At 40.8% G+C, this 15,714-nt stretch overlaps 1 protein-coding gene across 1 annotated transcript in view; it reads left to right on the forward strand.

The window, feature by feature from the left end:
- Nucleotides 1–357: 357 nt before the first annotated feature.
- Nucleotides 358–15,714, forward strand: part of Cbr-tol-1 — a gene marked incomplete at both ends in the record, with an annotated part of 17,379 nt that continues 2,022 nt past the window's right edge. Inside the window, 13 exons of the mRNA XM_002638800.1 lie at nt 358–449; nt 1,141–1,263; nt 1,447–1,537; nt 3,037–3,252; nt 6,330–6,439; nt 6,576–6,853; nt 6,924–7,090; nt 10,433–10,744; nt 10,899–11,037; nt 11,673–12,675; nt 13,001–13,368; nt 14,105–14,397; nt 15,344–15,544. Of these exons, the coding sequence (XP_002638846.1) occupies nt 358–449; nt 1,141–1,263; nt 1,447–1,537; nt 3,037–3,252; nt 6,330–6,439; nt 6,576–6,853; nt 6,924–7,090; nt 10,433–10,744; nt 10,899–11,037; nt 11,673–12,675; nt 13,001–13,368; nt 14,105–14,397; nt 15,344–15,544 (3,393 nt within the window). The remainder of the gene's footprint in view (nt 450–1,140; nt 1,264–1,446; nt 1,538–3,036; nt 3,253–6,329; nt 6,440–6,575; nt 6,854–6,923; nt 7,091–10,432; nt 10,745–10,898; nt 11,038–11,672; nt 12,676–13,000; nt 13,369–14,104; nt 14,398–15,343; nt 15,545–15,714) is intronic.

Genomic DNA, 15,714 nt, shown 5'->3' on the forward strand with positions numbered 1-15,714 from the left:
TTTTTTTTGCATTTCAGATCGTTTTTTAAAGCCAAAAATCAAATTTCTCACAATTTCCACCCCAAATTCGCAATTTTCAGCTTTTGATCTCTGAAATTTTCGCGCGAAATTCGAATTTTTTCAGATTTTTGCACTTTTTCTCTCTGAATTTTCCCAATTTCCTCAAACTTTTGATTCGTCTTTTTCACCTGCTTTTTATATATTTCCGGATTATCCGGAAATTTGCAAATTTTCGATTTTCTCTAAATTTAGAAAATTTCCAGAAATCACATGAAAACGACGGAGACGACAACAGATCATCTATTATCATTTTAGTTATCAATACAATTGATTTTGAAAGCCTTTTTTCTTCAAAAAATGCGAAGAAAACCCATATTTTTGTTGCTATTATTTCTATTAGTATTATCGATCAATGCGACGGATCAGCCGCCGGACGAGTGTCCCAAATTGTGAGTTTTAAGTTGGAAAATGTGAAATTTGGACCCTAGAAATGGTTATTTCGAGCCTAAAATTGAGGATTTTGAAGCTCAAAAGTGTCAAATTTTTGGTTTCAAAATTGGTAATTTTCGACCTAAAAACATAAATTCCCTAAAAAACTCCCTAAAAACGTTAATTTTAACCCTGAAAATGTGAAATTTGGCTTTAAAAATAGCTATTTTTGGCTTAAAAATGTCAATTTTAACCCTAAAAATATAGATTTTGGACTCTAAAACAATACATTTATTACATTTTGCACCCTGAAAATGTGAAATTTGCCTCTAAAATTGATAATTTTGAGCTCAAAAATAGATATTTTTGGCTTGAAATGTGAAATTTGGACCATAAAAATGTAAAATTTGGCTAAAAAATGGCCATTTTAGGCTGAAAAATATCAATTTTAGCCCAAAAACATAAATTTTAACTCAAAAAATGTCGATTTTTACCCTGAAATTGAGTAATTTGACTCTAAAAATGGCTATTTTTATGATAAAAATCGGGTTATTTTAAGCCAAAAATAACCTATGTTGGCTTCGAAAATACCGATTTTTAACCTGAAAATCTCAATTTTTGAGGCGCAAATTGCTAATTTTTCGATATTTTTCCTCCTCAAATTTTGCCTAGAAAGTTTTAAAAAAACCTGAAATTCTCCATTTTTTGCAGTTGTAAATGTGCACCGGACCCTGTCCAGCCAACGGCCAAACTCCTCCTATGTGACTATTCGACGAACGGTACAGTAGTTCCGTTAGCCGATGCTAATTATAATAATCAAATTTCTAATATTCGGTGAGTCCTTGGTTGAAAAATAGGCTAAAAAATGAGCCAAAATTAGCCGATTTTGACCGAAAAATATCGATTTTTCGATCAAAAGTCGCCCAAAATATTTTCGAAAAATCGGCGAAAAATCTGCCAAAATTGGCAGATTTTGACCGAAAAAAATGGCTAAAAAATCGATAATTTGTTTTGTAGATCACTATTTATCACATGCGATCAGCGCCAATTCCGATTCCCGGATGCCTATTTCAAGTCGTTGACGGCGTTACACCATCTGCGGATAGTGGTAAGCGTTTTATTGCATTCAGCTGGCGCCTGAAAATTGGGGAAAATTGTCAAAATCGCCCAAGTTTCAAAGTTTCTAAGGTCAAAAATCGTGTAGATCAAGATTTTTCAGATTAGAAAAGTGGAAAAATGGGTGAAATAATGCCAAAAACCAATTTTCGCCCAAACATCTGTCCATAAGTGGGCAGATGGTATTGTCGTACATAAAATATTACGACTAGTAGACTACTACTAGTAGTAGTGGTACGACTTGATTAGTAACGGAAATGAAATGTTTAGGAAGGGTTTTAAGGAAGAAAAGACCCGGAAAATGACAGTTATGCGCCTTTGAAAATCGATTTTTCCAGCTCAAAATGGGGGAATTGAACCCCTAAAAATCAATTTTCCAGCTAAAAATGTCTTAATTATCGTATTAATTAGCTCAAATTGCTTGAAAATTGAACGTTTAGGGGGGAAAGTCCCGGAAAATGACAGTTTTGCGCCTTCTAAAGTCGATTGTTCCAGCTTAAAATGCGCCCTAATTATGGGTTAATTAGCACTAATTCTTTGAAAATCGAAAGTTTAAAAAGAAGTTTGAGGGGAAAAGTCTCGGAAAATGGCAGTTATGCGTCTTTAAAGTCGATTTTTCCAGCTTGAAATGCGCTAATTATGGGTTAATTAGCTAGCAAACCGTATAACTCAAGCCACGAAATTCCCAGCCATCGTCGGTTTTGTATCCAAAACCCCGGTGCTTGACCTAGTCCTTGAGCCCCTATTCAATTCTCTCTTGGGGGGTACAAATGACAAAAATGACGCAACGCCTCCTAATTAGAGACATCCGAGAGGGCCCTTTCCTCTTTAGAATTGTTACGTCAGTGAACACCTTTAGAAGGGGTCAAAAGAGAAAATGAGCCGGATAATGAGAAGTAAATTGAGCGAACACATGCGCAATATGGGGGTTTTTCTTGGGGTGAAAAATGCCGAAAAAACGTTAAAAATCGGTTAAGAAATTCTCCTAAAACCGCCAAAAATCGGTGAAAAATACCCATAAAATCGCCGGAAAACGCCGAAAATTGATGTTAGAATCGTCTAGCATAGCCTAAAGCGATCGCGAGCTCAATGTTGCAGTCTTCTGTCCTTTACAGCTACGCAGTTAGCTAGCTGGAATCGCTAGCTACTTCTCACCGGGGTACTCTAGAAAATAAAGAATAGGCCACTTTATAACACATCTGGTCCGCACCCTCAAGAGTATTGAATATTACATGGCTAATCGGCTTAACCTCTCCTTTTCTGTGTCCTCTCTCTGCTCCACTTGAATACGCGCCTAACACATGTTCATAGTATGAAAAATACGAGATTTCGACCAGAAATAAGGGATTTCGACCTGAAAACAGCCCGAAAATGGCCGGTTTGGGGCAAAATACGGGACCCAATAACCCCAAAAAATAGCGTTTTTTCCAAGGAAAAACGAGCAAAAATAAGGGATTTTCGATCCCAAAAAATGAAATGAAATTTTTCCAGGGCTGCCATATGACGCACTTCTCTGTGAAGCTCTTCGAAGATCTATCCTCCTTACGAACCCTGGAACTGGATCAGATGTCGCCGCCAAGCACCGGCGCATTCGAAATGACAGAAGACGCACTGATGCCATTAGCACGACTCGAGAAGTTCTCGTTGACACGATCATTTAATGTGGAGCTCCCTCAACGGTTACTGTGCTCGTTGCCGCATTTGCAGGTAAGCAGAACATTGGAAATTTGATCTACCGTAACCTAGCAGAATCTGAGCAATTTAGCGCTATTTTCGTTCGGAGAAGCTTCTGGCGTTTTCGAAGGTTCTAGACCTCCTGAAGCGTTATTTTTGGTCCGCTTTTCTAAAGTAGCGTCTAGACGTCGCCTAGAAAAATCTGACCATTTTTGCCCTAGACCTCCCGGACCCTAATTTTTGATTCCCCCTTTAAGGGGGGGGGGGGCGTCTTGGTGATAATAAGGCTGAGATGGAATTAGTTGTTTATTAGTTTCGAAAGAAGGCTTTAAAGCTTACGTTCTTACTCCGTCGCCTTCAATAGATGACGTTCAGCCATCTGGTGGAGCGCGGCAATTGAAAATGAGAACAAAAGGAATGGACTTTTGAAGGAAGGGGGGTATAACACAGGAGAAAGAAGAGGTCAAATATCAGCGAACGGAAGTTGTTTGGGACTTGTCTCAGGGCTAATGATCATTTTGGGGGGGGGGGGGGGTTTGAAATCTGGGACCTAGGTGTTGAACCCTAGATTCTGAGAGCCGGGGAAAATTGGAACGTCCTGGAAGCGTTCAGGGGATCTAGAAGTCTTCAGCCAGGAGATCAGGAGGTCTAGGAGGCATCCAGATGTCTGTAAGATTGTCAGCAATCTGATATTCAAGCTGGAGACGTCAAGCTCTCCAGAAACTCGAAAGTTGGGTTTCAAGACCCTTTTCAGGTCCGGGTACTTCTGAAATAGCTAGGTTACTGTAGCCTAGTGGTCCTCACGTTTTCCGGATTTTCGAAGCTTATTCTTGATAGGACGATCTCTTTGGAACCTTGGAACCTTGGAACCTAGCCCTTTCGATCCTGAAACCGTGAATACTAGGAATCTAAGATCCTTGGAATCCTGGACACACAGACAGACGTATTCCTTGAACCTTGGAAACATTTGATCTTCAGATCCTAAGATCCCCAGGTTTAGGAATCTTTGGATCCTTAGAATCCTCGGTACCATAGCTTTATACCCATCCTTTTTGGGCTCTTTGCCACTTGTTCTCCCCATAATTTCCCGCAAAGTCATTATTGCTCATCATAATAATGTGAACTCTTGACAACGAACATTTTTGTTGTCAAGCAGAGCAAGTTTATGAGCCCAGTCTATGTGTAGTTGTGTTGTCGTTCCTCTCTTCTTATGATGATTGATGGGAAGAACACGCGGACATGTATACATACAATGAGGGATGGAAATGTATCCGCGAGACACGAGACAAGACGATTTTAGCATATGAATAGGAGAGAGGAGATTTTGATGATGGGTCCAGGGAGAGAGGGGAACAACTTTACCTTGAAAAACGTTTTGGATCCTTGGAAGGATGTTTTGGACTATTTGGAGATGTTCCGAGGGCTTGGAAAGCATCTAGATGAATCCAGGAGCTTCCAAAAGCGTCTAGAAGCATCTAGAAGGATCTGAGAGCATCTAGAGGGATCTAGAAGCATCTAGTAGCATCTAGAAGAATCCAGAAGCATCTAGAAGGATTCAAGAGCATCTGGAGGCGTTTAGACGCTTCTAGACGTGTTTGAGAGCATCTTGAAGGATCTGAAAGCACCCAGAAGGATCCAGGAGCATGTATCAGTATCTAAATGGATCTGAAGGCATATGAAAGAATCTAGAAGCCTCTAGTGCTATCTGGAAGTAGCTTAATCGCTGGAATCCTGTCAGAATCGGTCTAGGACGATTTTATGCACTATTAGCGTTTCGATCCTTAGCCCAAGGTCTTGGAACCGCTCGCGACCTTTTCAACTTGTTGTTTGATCTTCCTTAGCTAATCCAAGCTAGCTCACTCAGCTAGATTGACGTTTCGGACCATATTCCAAAGGACCGCCAGTCTCTAGAGGCTCTACCGCAACACGCCGACACTCATTACGGCTAAATGATGCGTGATATTATTGGAGTGGCTACACAGCATCAGGCAGTTGCCGTGCCACACAATACACCGTTAATTAGGATGAATAGGAAGCAGGAGTCAACAATATAAAAATAGATCAAAACCCCTGTTGGGGAGGATTGTTTTGATAGGGTGGCACTCATTCTGGATGGGTATAGAGGGATGGAACCTTGGAATCTTGGAATCTAAGATCCTAGGGATCCTGGAACCTAGACCGTTAGATCCTGGACCGTTGGAACTTCGGATCCTCAGATCTTTGGGTCTTTGGCACCTTGAAACCTTGGAACCTTGAGACCTTGGAACCTGGGAAACTTGGAATCCTGGAACCTACTCCTTTAGATCCTCGACCTCTGGAACCTGGTAACCTAGGTACCTTGGAACCTTGGAACCTTGGAACCTAGCCCTATAGAACCTGGAACCTTGGAATCTAGAAATCCAAGATCCTCGGATTCCTAGACACACAGACAGACAAATTCCTTATCTCGGCTCTCAATCTAGTGCTCAATCTAGCACTCATCTCTCAATATGTTCCCAAATAATTCATCTCTTCTTCAATGAATTACTCCCAAATTTCAATGAATAGAAATTGCATGCCTCCTCCAGTTGTAAACAGTTAACTCATCCATTTTGCCTCTCTTCCGAAGAGTCTCCTCTTCCGAAGAGGGATGACGTTGAAGGAATTAATAACCGAACAGAGAAACATAGAGACACAGCTCATTAGCTGCTCTTCTCAGTGACTACTAATTAGCATAGAGAGACGGCACTAGGACACACTCCTTTTGAAAAGGACACCGGCCGCCCGTGTTCCAAAAAGGATTCGATACAAACAACGGACAATATCCGATTGATGTTGTTTCTCTCTTTTGAAGTGACAAGAGGGTAAATGGGTGTCATTCTAATGAAGAGTCAAAAAAGAAGAAGGTGTAGCTGAGGGCGTCAGGGCATAGGAGGGATGGGATCCGGAAGCTAGGAACCTTGGAACCTTAGAATCTAGAATCTTGGGTCCTCAGATCTTTGGAACGTTGGAACCTTGAAGCCAAAAAATCCACATGATCGTGTGTCTGAGACCCTAAGCAAGGTTCCTAGAGCCTTGGAGATCTTAAACGTTTTGAAAATTTTTGAATTCCCGCCAAATCGAATTTCCAGGTCCTCAACCTATCTACAAATGGGCTTCCAACCCTACGACGCGAGGAGACTTGTGTGGCCCAGCAATTGCTCATCGTCGACGTCTCCAGGAATCAGTTGACGAGTATTGAGTGAGTTTTTGATGAATTTAGGTTTTCTAGGCCAATTTCAGCCAATTTTTGACGATTCTGAAACAACTATTCGACCATTTTTAGCTAATTTTTTGAAGCGATTTTCAGCCAATTTTAAATTCCACCCCTTTTCCAGACAATTCCTGCGCGGCGTTCCAGCGATTCGACAAATCTCGCTGGCTCACAACTCGATTGCTCAGCTCGACGCCTCGACAGCCACCCCGTTCCTTCAGCAGTTGGACGCTGAAAACAACCGAATCCAGGAGTCGATCTCCCTTCCGGATACTGTAGTCCACGTGAATTTGGCTGGAAATTTGCTGCGAAAGATTCCAGACGCCGTGTCGACGTTGCCGAGTCTTGTAGCGTTGAATGTGTCAAGAAATGAGATTGAAAGTGGCAATTCGTCGGTGCTAGGTGAGTTTTTTGCTTTAATTGGGGGGAGGGGGTGGGTCTAATTAATTAACTATACTAACTATCTTTTCAGCCTCATCTGAGCTGGAAATGCTCGACGCATCGTATAACAATTTGGACCAGCTTCCCACAGAGTGGCTTCAAAACTGCGACAAGCGGATTGCTCATCTTCATCTGGAGCATAATCGGATACAGGAGATTCCAGGAGGTGTTCTGTCGAATGCCACAAATTTGCAGACGGTAAGAGCGACTTTCTGTGCTTTTTGGCTTTGTACATACTTCCTTGAACTCCTTGATCCTTTAAAATCGTAAGATCGGTAGAATCATAATTGCCTTGTTCCTTTAAAACTGTCAGAATCGTCTAAGATCCTTAGATCTCTGGCTCTTTAGATTCTTGGAATCTAGACAACTAGGATCCTTGTAATCCTAAGCTCCGGACACACAGACAGACGCATAAGAGCCGTGATCCTTTAAAACCATCAGAATCGCCTATACGGTCTTCCCATTCATGATCATCGCGTGTCAGGATCTTCTCCTTAGTCTCAATTTGTGATTTTTGGTCTTGATGAATCTTTAAGATGGTCAGAACCGTCCAGGATCCTTGAAATCTTAGAATCGAGTCTTGGAACTTGACGCTTTCAGATCCTCAGATCAGATCAGATGGAATCTAACATCCTCAGTTCCAGGAGTCTACGATCCCTCTAATCTTAAGCTCCCGGACACATAGACAGACCCATGAGAGCCTTCAGAATCGTCTTCGATCGCGTGTCAGTAGACAAACATGTATATAGTTCATTGACCTTCTTCTTGAGTATCACACTTTTCTATTCATGATACACTCCAGGGGTGTCATAATGGAGTACTGTACTTGATAGGGTTCATTATCTTCTCTTGGTGGCCAAACGAACACCCATAGAACTTACTAGACTAAACACAGGTGTCATCGTTTTTGGAAAGTTTTGTTAATAACGGGGTTGTCATGGACCATAAGTGACCACCATCTCAAGAAGTATTATATGGTATAAGTGTCCCCCCTCATCGCGCTCATTTAGACACAATAGTTTGACACCCCCCATATACCCATCCAGGAGAATAACACAGGTTGTATAATTGTAGGGTTCCTTTTGAATAGAGGGGGGAGAATTTTCTTATTGTTGCTGTCACACCAAGATTGGGGATTGAGAATGATAGATGCGCGAAGAATAGAAGGTGTCATATGGATAGAGAGATGGGTGTCAGGAGAGGAGTACTGTAGGATGAGTCGGGATCTTGGAATTCAGGGATTGAAGGATTTATCAGCTAGCTCAAACTAGCTCTAATTGGTGGAGAGAGGTCTGGAGTACTGTAGGAGGTCTTGGAGTACTGTAGGAGGTTCTCGGAGCACTGTAAAAAAAGTCTGGGAGAACTGTAGGAGGTCTTGGTGTACTGTAGGGAAGTCTGAGGGTATTGTAGGATCTGGTAGTATTGTAGGAGAGTATAGGAGTGCTGTTGGACCTGGAAGTACTGTAGGAGAGTCTGGGGTGCTGTAGGATCTGGAGGGACTGTAGAAGGGTCGGGAGTACTGTAGGAGGACTGGGTGTACTGTAGGAGGTCTAGGAGTACTGTAGGATCTGAGGTTGCTGTAGAAGGTCTGGGAGTGCTGTAGCACAAGTCAGGATCATCGGGAAATGGTGATCCTTAACCTCTTCTGGAACCACTAGGATAATGGCACTATCCCAAATTTCTTGCTAATTAGATTGGATACTCAAGTACCCCCCCCCCACCCCACTCCATGGAAATTGTTTCATTTCGATTTGAGCACTCTTGTACCCCTCACTAATCGGTATTATTCTTCCCCGGTCCCATGAAGACGAAAACAATCGCGCGAAGCAGCTCCAAATGATTTCTCTCACTGCACCTGTCTGAGCAATTTGACGCCAATTTCGTCTTCGATGCTCTTCCCCCGAGGGGATTAGACTGTCTTAAGGATGGGGGACGCGAAAAAGAGCCTGTCCGGCTGTCAAGAAGGCAGATAGATTCAATTACCAGGACGCCCGTGGTCCAGGAGAACATGATTGGAGCTTCTCGACTGTAAGGAAACCGGGGACCTGATGGTTTGTGCTTCAGGGATCCTTGGACCTTGTTAGCTATAGGCTGGCCTAGCTGTCGATCCCATTCTAGTAGCTAGGCTGTCTAGCCGAGCCGCTCTTGCTACAGTACCCTAGCTAGACTGATTCTCAGCTAGCTCATCGGAATCGGATGGTCCGAGAGACCTGTAACGTTCAGTAGGAAGCAATGCTTCCCAAACAAGGGATCCTTGAGGTTCAGACTTCCAAGGTCCTTGATAGGAAGTTTGACTATCTAGCTATGTCTAGTATCGACTACCCTTACGTATTGGTTCGTCTAAGCTAGCTAGACGGTCTAGCCGACTCGATCTTACTGTAGTACCATAGCTAGAGTAGCTACTCTGGTCTAAAACGGGCTCTAGTCAGATCATATCGCAATTCAGACGCATTCTTGAGCACTATTGTTACTTGCTAAGACGCAAGAAGTCATTAGCCAATTAGCTAGCTGTAATAGTGTGTTCTGGAGTTACGTCACTCGACACGCCTGTCTGCTTGCTTGACTTGAGTGTCTAATCCAATTAGACAGGGACCCTAGTAACATGTCTGATGTCTATCCACAGGTATTATTGACTTCTAATCCAACCAGTGTGTTTGCCAAAAACACTTGTTGCGGGAGAAAGTGTGTGCACTCTCATGTCCCCACTCAGTTTTGACACCATTGACCCTGTGGTATTTGCATATCTCATTTTGGATTGGATACGTGGACAAGGGTCTTCGTGAATAGGGGCATGGAACGAGGGATTGGATAGGGGCAATGGTTTCAAAGCATGAAATCTTGGAATTTCGGGTCCACAAATCCTAACAGAATTTAGTCTCATTTTGTAGAGAAGTTCAATCCCACCATTTCAAAATTTGATTCGTTCGAAAACGTTGAGCTTGAAGCTAGCTACAGAGGTCTTGGCATATAGATAGCTAGCTAATCTAGTTGTTCATATGGCAAAACGTCTGTAGCTAGTTTCAAGCTCAACATTTTTTAACGAATCAAATCTTGAAATGTAGGGATTGAAATGCTCTACAAAATGATACCGAATTCAACTAGCTTTGAAAAATGTTACTCCAATTTGGCATCATTTTATAGAGCCCTTCAATCTCTATATTTTAAAATATTCCTTGTTTGAAAATGTTAAGATTGAAGCTAGCTACAGACGTCCTGGCATATAGACAGACATATTAGCTAGCTATCTATATCTCAAAACGTGTGTAGCTGGCTTCAAACTTAACATGTTTTATCTAATCAAAGTTTGAAATGTAGGGATTGAAGAGCTCTACGATATGGTACCGAATTCGACTAGATTTGAAATACAATTCAGCGGAAAATCACTGAATCAATTTCGAAATTGATGAATTTCAAAGCTTGTCAAGTTTGGTATCATTTTGTAGAGCTCGACAAGCTCTACATTTTCGTACTTGACTCGGTAGAGAATACGGGATTTGAAGCCAGCTACACACCTTGCTTCTCAAAAAATTAATTTTCCAGCTCGACATCTCCTCGAACCGTCTCCGCGTCTTTGCCGACTCCATACTCCCGGAAAACTCGAAAATTGGAAATTTGCGACTCTCGAACAATTCACTAGAAGTACTGGAACCCAAATCTCTGGAAGGACTGAAACTGGAGCATTTGGATTTGTCTCATAACAAGCTTAGCGAAATCCCATCGGCCATTGCAAAAGTTGAGCAATTGAAGAAGCTGGACCTGAGCAATAATCAAATTAGCAAACTATATCAATATGTGCTCAACAAGATTAAGCAGCTGCATACGGTGGATTTGTCCAATAATCAGTTGCAAAGTGTGAGTATTTTTTTGGAGCTGTAATTCTAGGAAAATAGCTTAAATATTGAAAATTTTTGAATTTTTTTTCTCGATTTTTGTTGCTCAAAATCATTCAAATTTTACGATTTCAGGTTCAAAATGATCCATTTTTCAAACTGTTTCTCTTTTCCAGATTGGTCCATACATCTTCTCGGACAGCTCCGAACTGCACTCGCTGGACGTGTCCAACAATGAGATTTCGCTTCTGTTCAAAGACGCATTCGCGAGATGTCCGAAGCTTCGGAAGATTACGATGAGGAATAATCGGATTAGTGAGTTTTGGAAATTTGCAGAAAAAAGTCAAAATTTCAGCCTAAAATTGTGATTTTGGACTCGAAAATGATCGGTTTTAGGCCCAAAATTAGGATTTTTGAGCTTAAAAATGCCCATGTTGGTCCTGGAATTTTACTGAAAACGATAAATTTGAACGTAGAATCGTCTGAAATTGGCTGAAAATAACTTTGAAAAAAGTTTCAAAAATACAAATTTTGAATTATGAAAAGCCTAGTTTTTTATCCTATTTTTAAGCCTTAATATGGGGTTTCAGACCCAAAATTCTTTGATTTTCAGCCCTAAGAATTGGATTTTATGCATAACTTAACTTGAAAGTTCAAAGAAAACGACTTAAAAATGCTCGAAGTTGGCTGAAAATTACTCTAAAAATTCAGAGTTTTTGGTCATTAAAATCCTAGTTTTTGACCTATTTTTAAGCCTAAAAATTGGATTTTTCACCCTCAAAAAACCCATTTTTCTGACCTAGAAATCTTTTGAAATTCTTAAAATTTCCTGAAAATTTTGAATTTGATCCTTAGAAACTAAAAATCGAAACTTCCAGACATTTTCAGCTCTAAAATCCTTGTTTTTCGCTCCAAAAATGATAGATTTTGACCCGAAATGAAATTTCCAGAATCCCTCGACGAAGGACTGAGCGAAGCGAGCGGTCTCCGCCGTCTCGACGTCTCCAACAACCTCATCGTCGTGCTCAAATGGTCGGCGCTCCCCGAAAATTTGGAAATCCTTCTGGCCGACAACAACGACATCAACCTCCTAACAGCGTCGACGTCATCGAAGCTCTCACTGAAGACAGTGTCGCTGGCCACGAATCGGATTACTGTAATGAACGCTGAGCAAATTCCGAATTCCCTGGAATCCTTTGATGTCTCCTTCAATCGAATCGCCCGTCTTGGAAAAGGAGCGTTTGGAGAGAAATCGCAGTTGAGGAAATTGAATTTAAAGGGAAATCAGTTGACAGTGGTGCCAACGGAATCCATCAGAATTCTAGAAGGCGTGCATCCGGTGAAGCTAGAAATCAGTCAGAATCCTCTAATTTGTGACTGTCAGATGACGTGGCTTTTGAGCTCTGGAAAGACGTCGAGAATCCAAATTCTGGACGATGCTCAATGCCATCATGCCATTGACCAACATCCGATACCACTGAAGAGCCTTCAAAAGAAGGATCTCCTGTGCCCTTATCAATCGATTTGTGAGCCGGAATGCATCTGTTGCCAGTATGGAAACTGCGATTGCAAATCTGTTTGCCCGGCGTCGTGTCGTTGCTTTAGAGATGAGCAATTCAATATTAATATTGTTAGATGTGCAGGCAGCAACACTACAGTACCCAAAAGGGAATTCGTGGTTTCCGAACTGCCGGTCTCTGCGACGGAAATCATTCTATCCGGCGTCACGCTTCCTCAGCTCCGCACCCACAGCTTCATCGGACGTCTCCGCCTCCAACGACTTCATATCAATGGAACGGGACTTCGGAATATTCAGACGAAGGCGTTCCATACGTTGCCGAGCTTGAAGACGTTGGACCTGTCGGATAACGCGCTGCTCAGCTTGACGGGAGATGAGTTTTTAAAGTGTCCCGAGTTGCAGCAGTTGTTCTTGAATGGGAATCGATTTTCGAGGTGAGCAATGTTAATTTTGGATTTGAATAGTTTGAATTTAGGTCCTAAAATGTCAATTTTGGGTCCTAAAATGTCTCAATTTCAGGCCTAAAATATGAATTTTGGGCCTAAAAATGCCAGAATTTCAGGCCAGAAAGCGAGATTTTCGAGCGGAAATTGTCCAAAATTGACTGAAAACTACTCTGAAAATACAGGTTATTCGACCAAAAAATCCTCGTTTTTGCCCATTTTCAAGCATTTTGGACCCCTAAAATGTGAATTTTGAGTATAAACATGCCTATTTCAAATAAGAAAGTCCTAATTTATAAAAATTTGCCTTTTTCAGCCTGACACGTGGAATATTCGAAAAGCTTCCGAACCTGAAGCACCTCACTCTGCACAACAACTCGTTTGAAGATGTCCCTCGAGTGATATCGTCTCTCTCCAAAATCTCGCTCTCCGGAAACCCGCTGAGATGTGATTGCTCGGCGAAAGATGAGCAATATCGTCATAGCGCTGGCTCCGCGCACCAACAACCGTTTTGGGAGCACAACGCGGCGGAATGGTTTGCGCAGCATCGCGAGCTGGTCGTCGATTTTCAGGCAGTCGAGTGTTGGGAAAATGTGACGAAGGCTTTTCTGACGAACGATACGACGGTCCTGTCGGCGTATCCGCCCAACGTGGGACCCGATGTTTTTGTGATGCGGATGGAGGGTTAGTTTGGACAATTTTGAAAGAAAAATGGGCTTAAAACTGCTGAGAATTAACATTTTTCAAGCTGAAAATCTGGCTTTTAAGTCAACTAAAAATAGTGAGATTTTGAAAAAAAAATCTAGAAAATTGAGCGAATTCTGCATGTATTAAGCCTGAAAATTGGCTTTTTTGAAGCGGAAAATCATACTTTTTAGTCCCAAAATTGGCAATTTTAATATCGAAAATCAGGATTTTAGACTCTAAAATATGCATTTTCGACTCCATTTTTTTTCCATTTTCGCAGCTCAAAATGTAGGGTTTTAAGCCTAAAATTGGGATATAGTCAGTCCAAATTCCAGGATTTTCGCTCTCGAATTTCAGGTTTTTAGCTTCAAAAATATCATTTTTAGGTCCAAAAATCATGATTTTAGACTTTAAAATTGTCATTTTTGAGCTCAAATTTTCCATTTTTCTGTCCGAATTCCATGATTTTTGCTCCTGAATTTCAGATTTTTAGCTTCAAAATTTGCAATTTTTAGGTCCAAAAATCATAGTTTCAGACTCTAAAAAATGCATTTTTGACTCCATTTTTTCTATTTTCGCGGCTCGAAATTCAGGATTTTTGCTCCTGAATTTCAGATTTTTAGCTTCGAAATTGTCAGTTTTGGGTCCAAAAATCTGTATTTTCCGGCTCTAGAATTGCAATTTTCGCCCCAAAAATTTTACATTTTCAACTTCAGAATCTCAATTTTTGCAGAATTCCTCCGCGACTACAACACAACGATCTGCGTCCCATTCTCATCTGGATTCTTTGGACAAGACCCCCAGAATAGCATCATTTTCGTGATCGTCTCCGTTTCGATCGCCGTTTTATTGTGTATTTTGGTGGTGTTGGCAGTTTCGTTCGTTCGAAAATCACACGACGCCATCAATCAGAGGAGATACAAGGCATCGAGTCTGAATTGCTCGACGTCCGCCGGATCGTCACCTCTTCCGATTCCATTGCTCAGCTATCATGCGTTTGTGTCGTACTCGAAGAAGGATGAAAAGGTGAGAATCTTGAAAATTTCCGAAATAGAAAAATCTAAAAATCTAAAAGTCCGATTTTTAGAATCTCAAAATTATAGAATTTTGCGATTCTGAAAACTTCGAGATCCTCGAAACCAATGATATTGAGAATCTGGAAATTCCAGAATTTCAAAAACCCGAAAATCAAGAAAAACCAAAAATCTGGGATTCTAGAAACCTGGGAATCTAGAAAAACAGGAATCGAGCAATATAGGAAACTGAAAATTTCAAAAATCTAAAAATCTAGGAATCTGGAAATTGTAAAATTTCTGAAATTGAAGAATCCAGGAATCTGAATTTTTCCTAGAATCTGAGAAACTGCAAATCTGGAAACCTCAAATTCTAGAAATCTGATTTTTACGAATCCAGAAGTTCTAGAAAACTGAAAATTTTAAGAATCTAAGAATCTAGAAATTGTAGAATTTCTGAAATCATGAATTCTTGAAATCTAGAAATTCTAGAAATCTGAAATTCCCAAAAACCTGAAAATCTAGAATTCTGAAAACGTAAGAATCTGGAAAATAAGGAATCGAGGAATCTGAGAATTTCAGAATTTCGAGAATCTAGGAGTCAGAAAATCTGAAAATTCAGAATTTTGAATATATGGAATTCTGAAAGTCTAGATGCTAAGAATCCCATGAATCTAGAATTCCTGAAAAACTGAAAATCTGAAAACCTGGAAATCCAGTAAATTGAGAATCCGAATCTTAAGAAATATGAACGTTTGAGAATCTAAGAGTTCTTGAAGTCCTAGGATCTCAAAATTTTTAGAGTCTGAATTTCAGATTTTTAGAAAAAAAACTGAAATTTAGAAATCTGGAAATCTGGAAAATTCAGATTTTTTGGAAGTTCTAAAAATCTGTAAAATCTTTAGTTTTCACCAAATTCTTTTTTTTTCTCAAAGTTTTTTAAATTCAATTTTTTGCAGATGGTCGTTGATCAACTATGTCGTCCTTTGGAAGACGAAGACTATCAACTATGCTTGTTACATCGGGACGGACCAACATACAATTCGAATCTACACGCGATTTCGGACGAGCTGATTGCTCAGATGGACTCATCGCAATGCTTGATCTTGGTTCTAACCAAACACTTTTTGGAAAACGAATGGAAAACACTGCAGATTAAGGTGAGAGAGCAATTTTGGCTTAAAATAGGCTGAAAATCATAGAAAAATCTGTTTTGGAAATGTTCAAATACCCAAAAACTTCTAAAAAACCATTTGGACCTCGAAGGAATCGAACTTTTGGGTCATCTGCTCCAAAGTCAAACCTCTTACCCACTGCGCCATCGTCGCGC

This window comes from Caenorhabditis briggsae (assembly GCF_000004555.2).
Source record: "Caenorhabditis briggsae complete genome, chrI, whole genome shotgun sequence".
In the NCBI taxonomy this organism is placed as follows: domain Eukaryota; kingdom Metazoa; phylum Nematoda; class Chromadorea; order Rhabditida; family Rhabditidae; genus Caenorhabditis; species Caenorhabditis briggsae.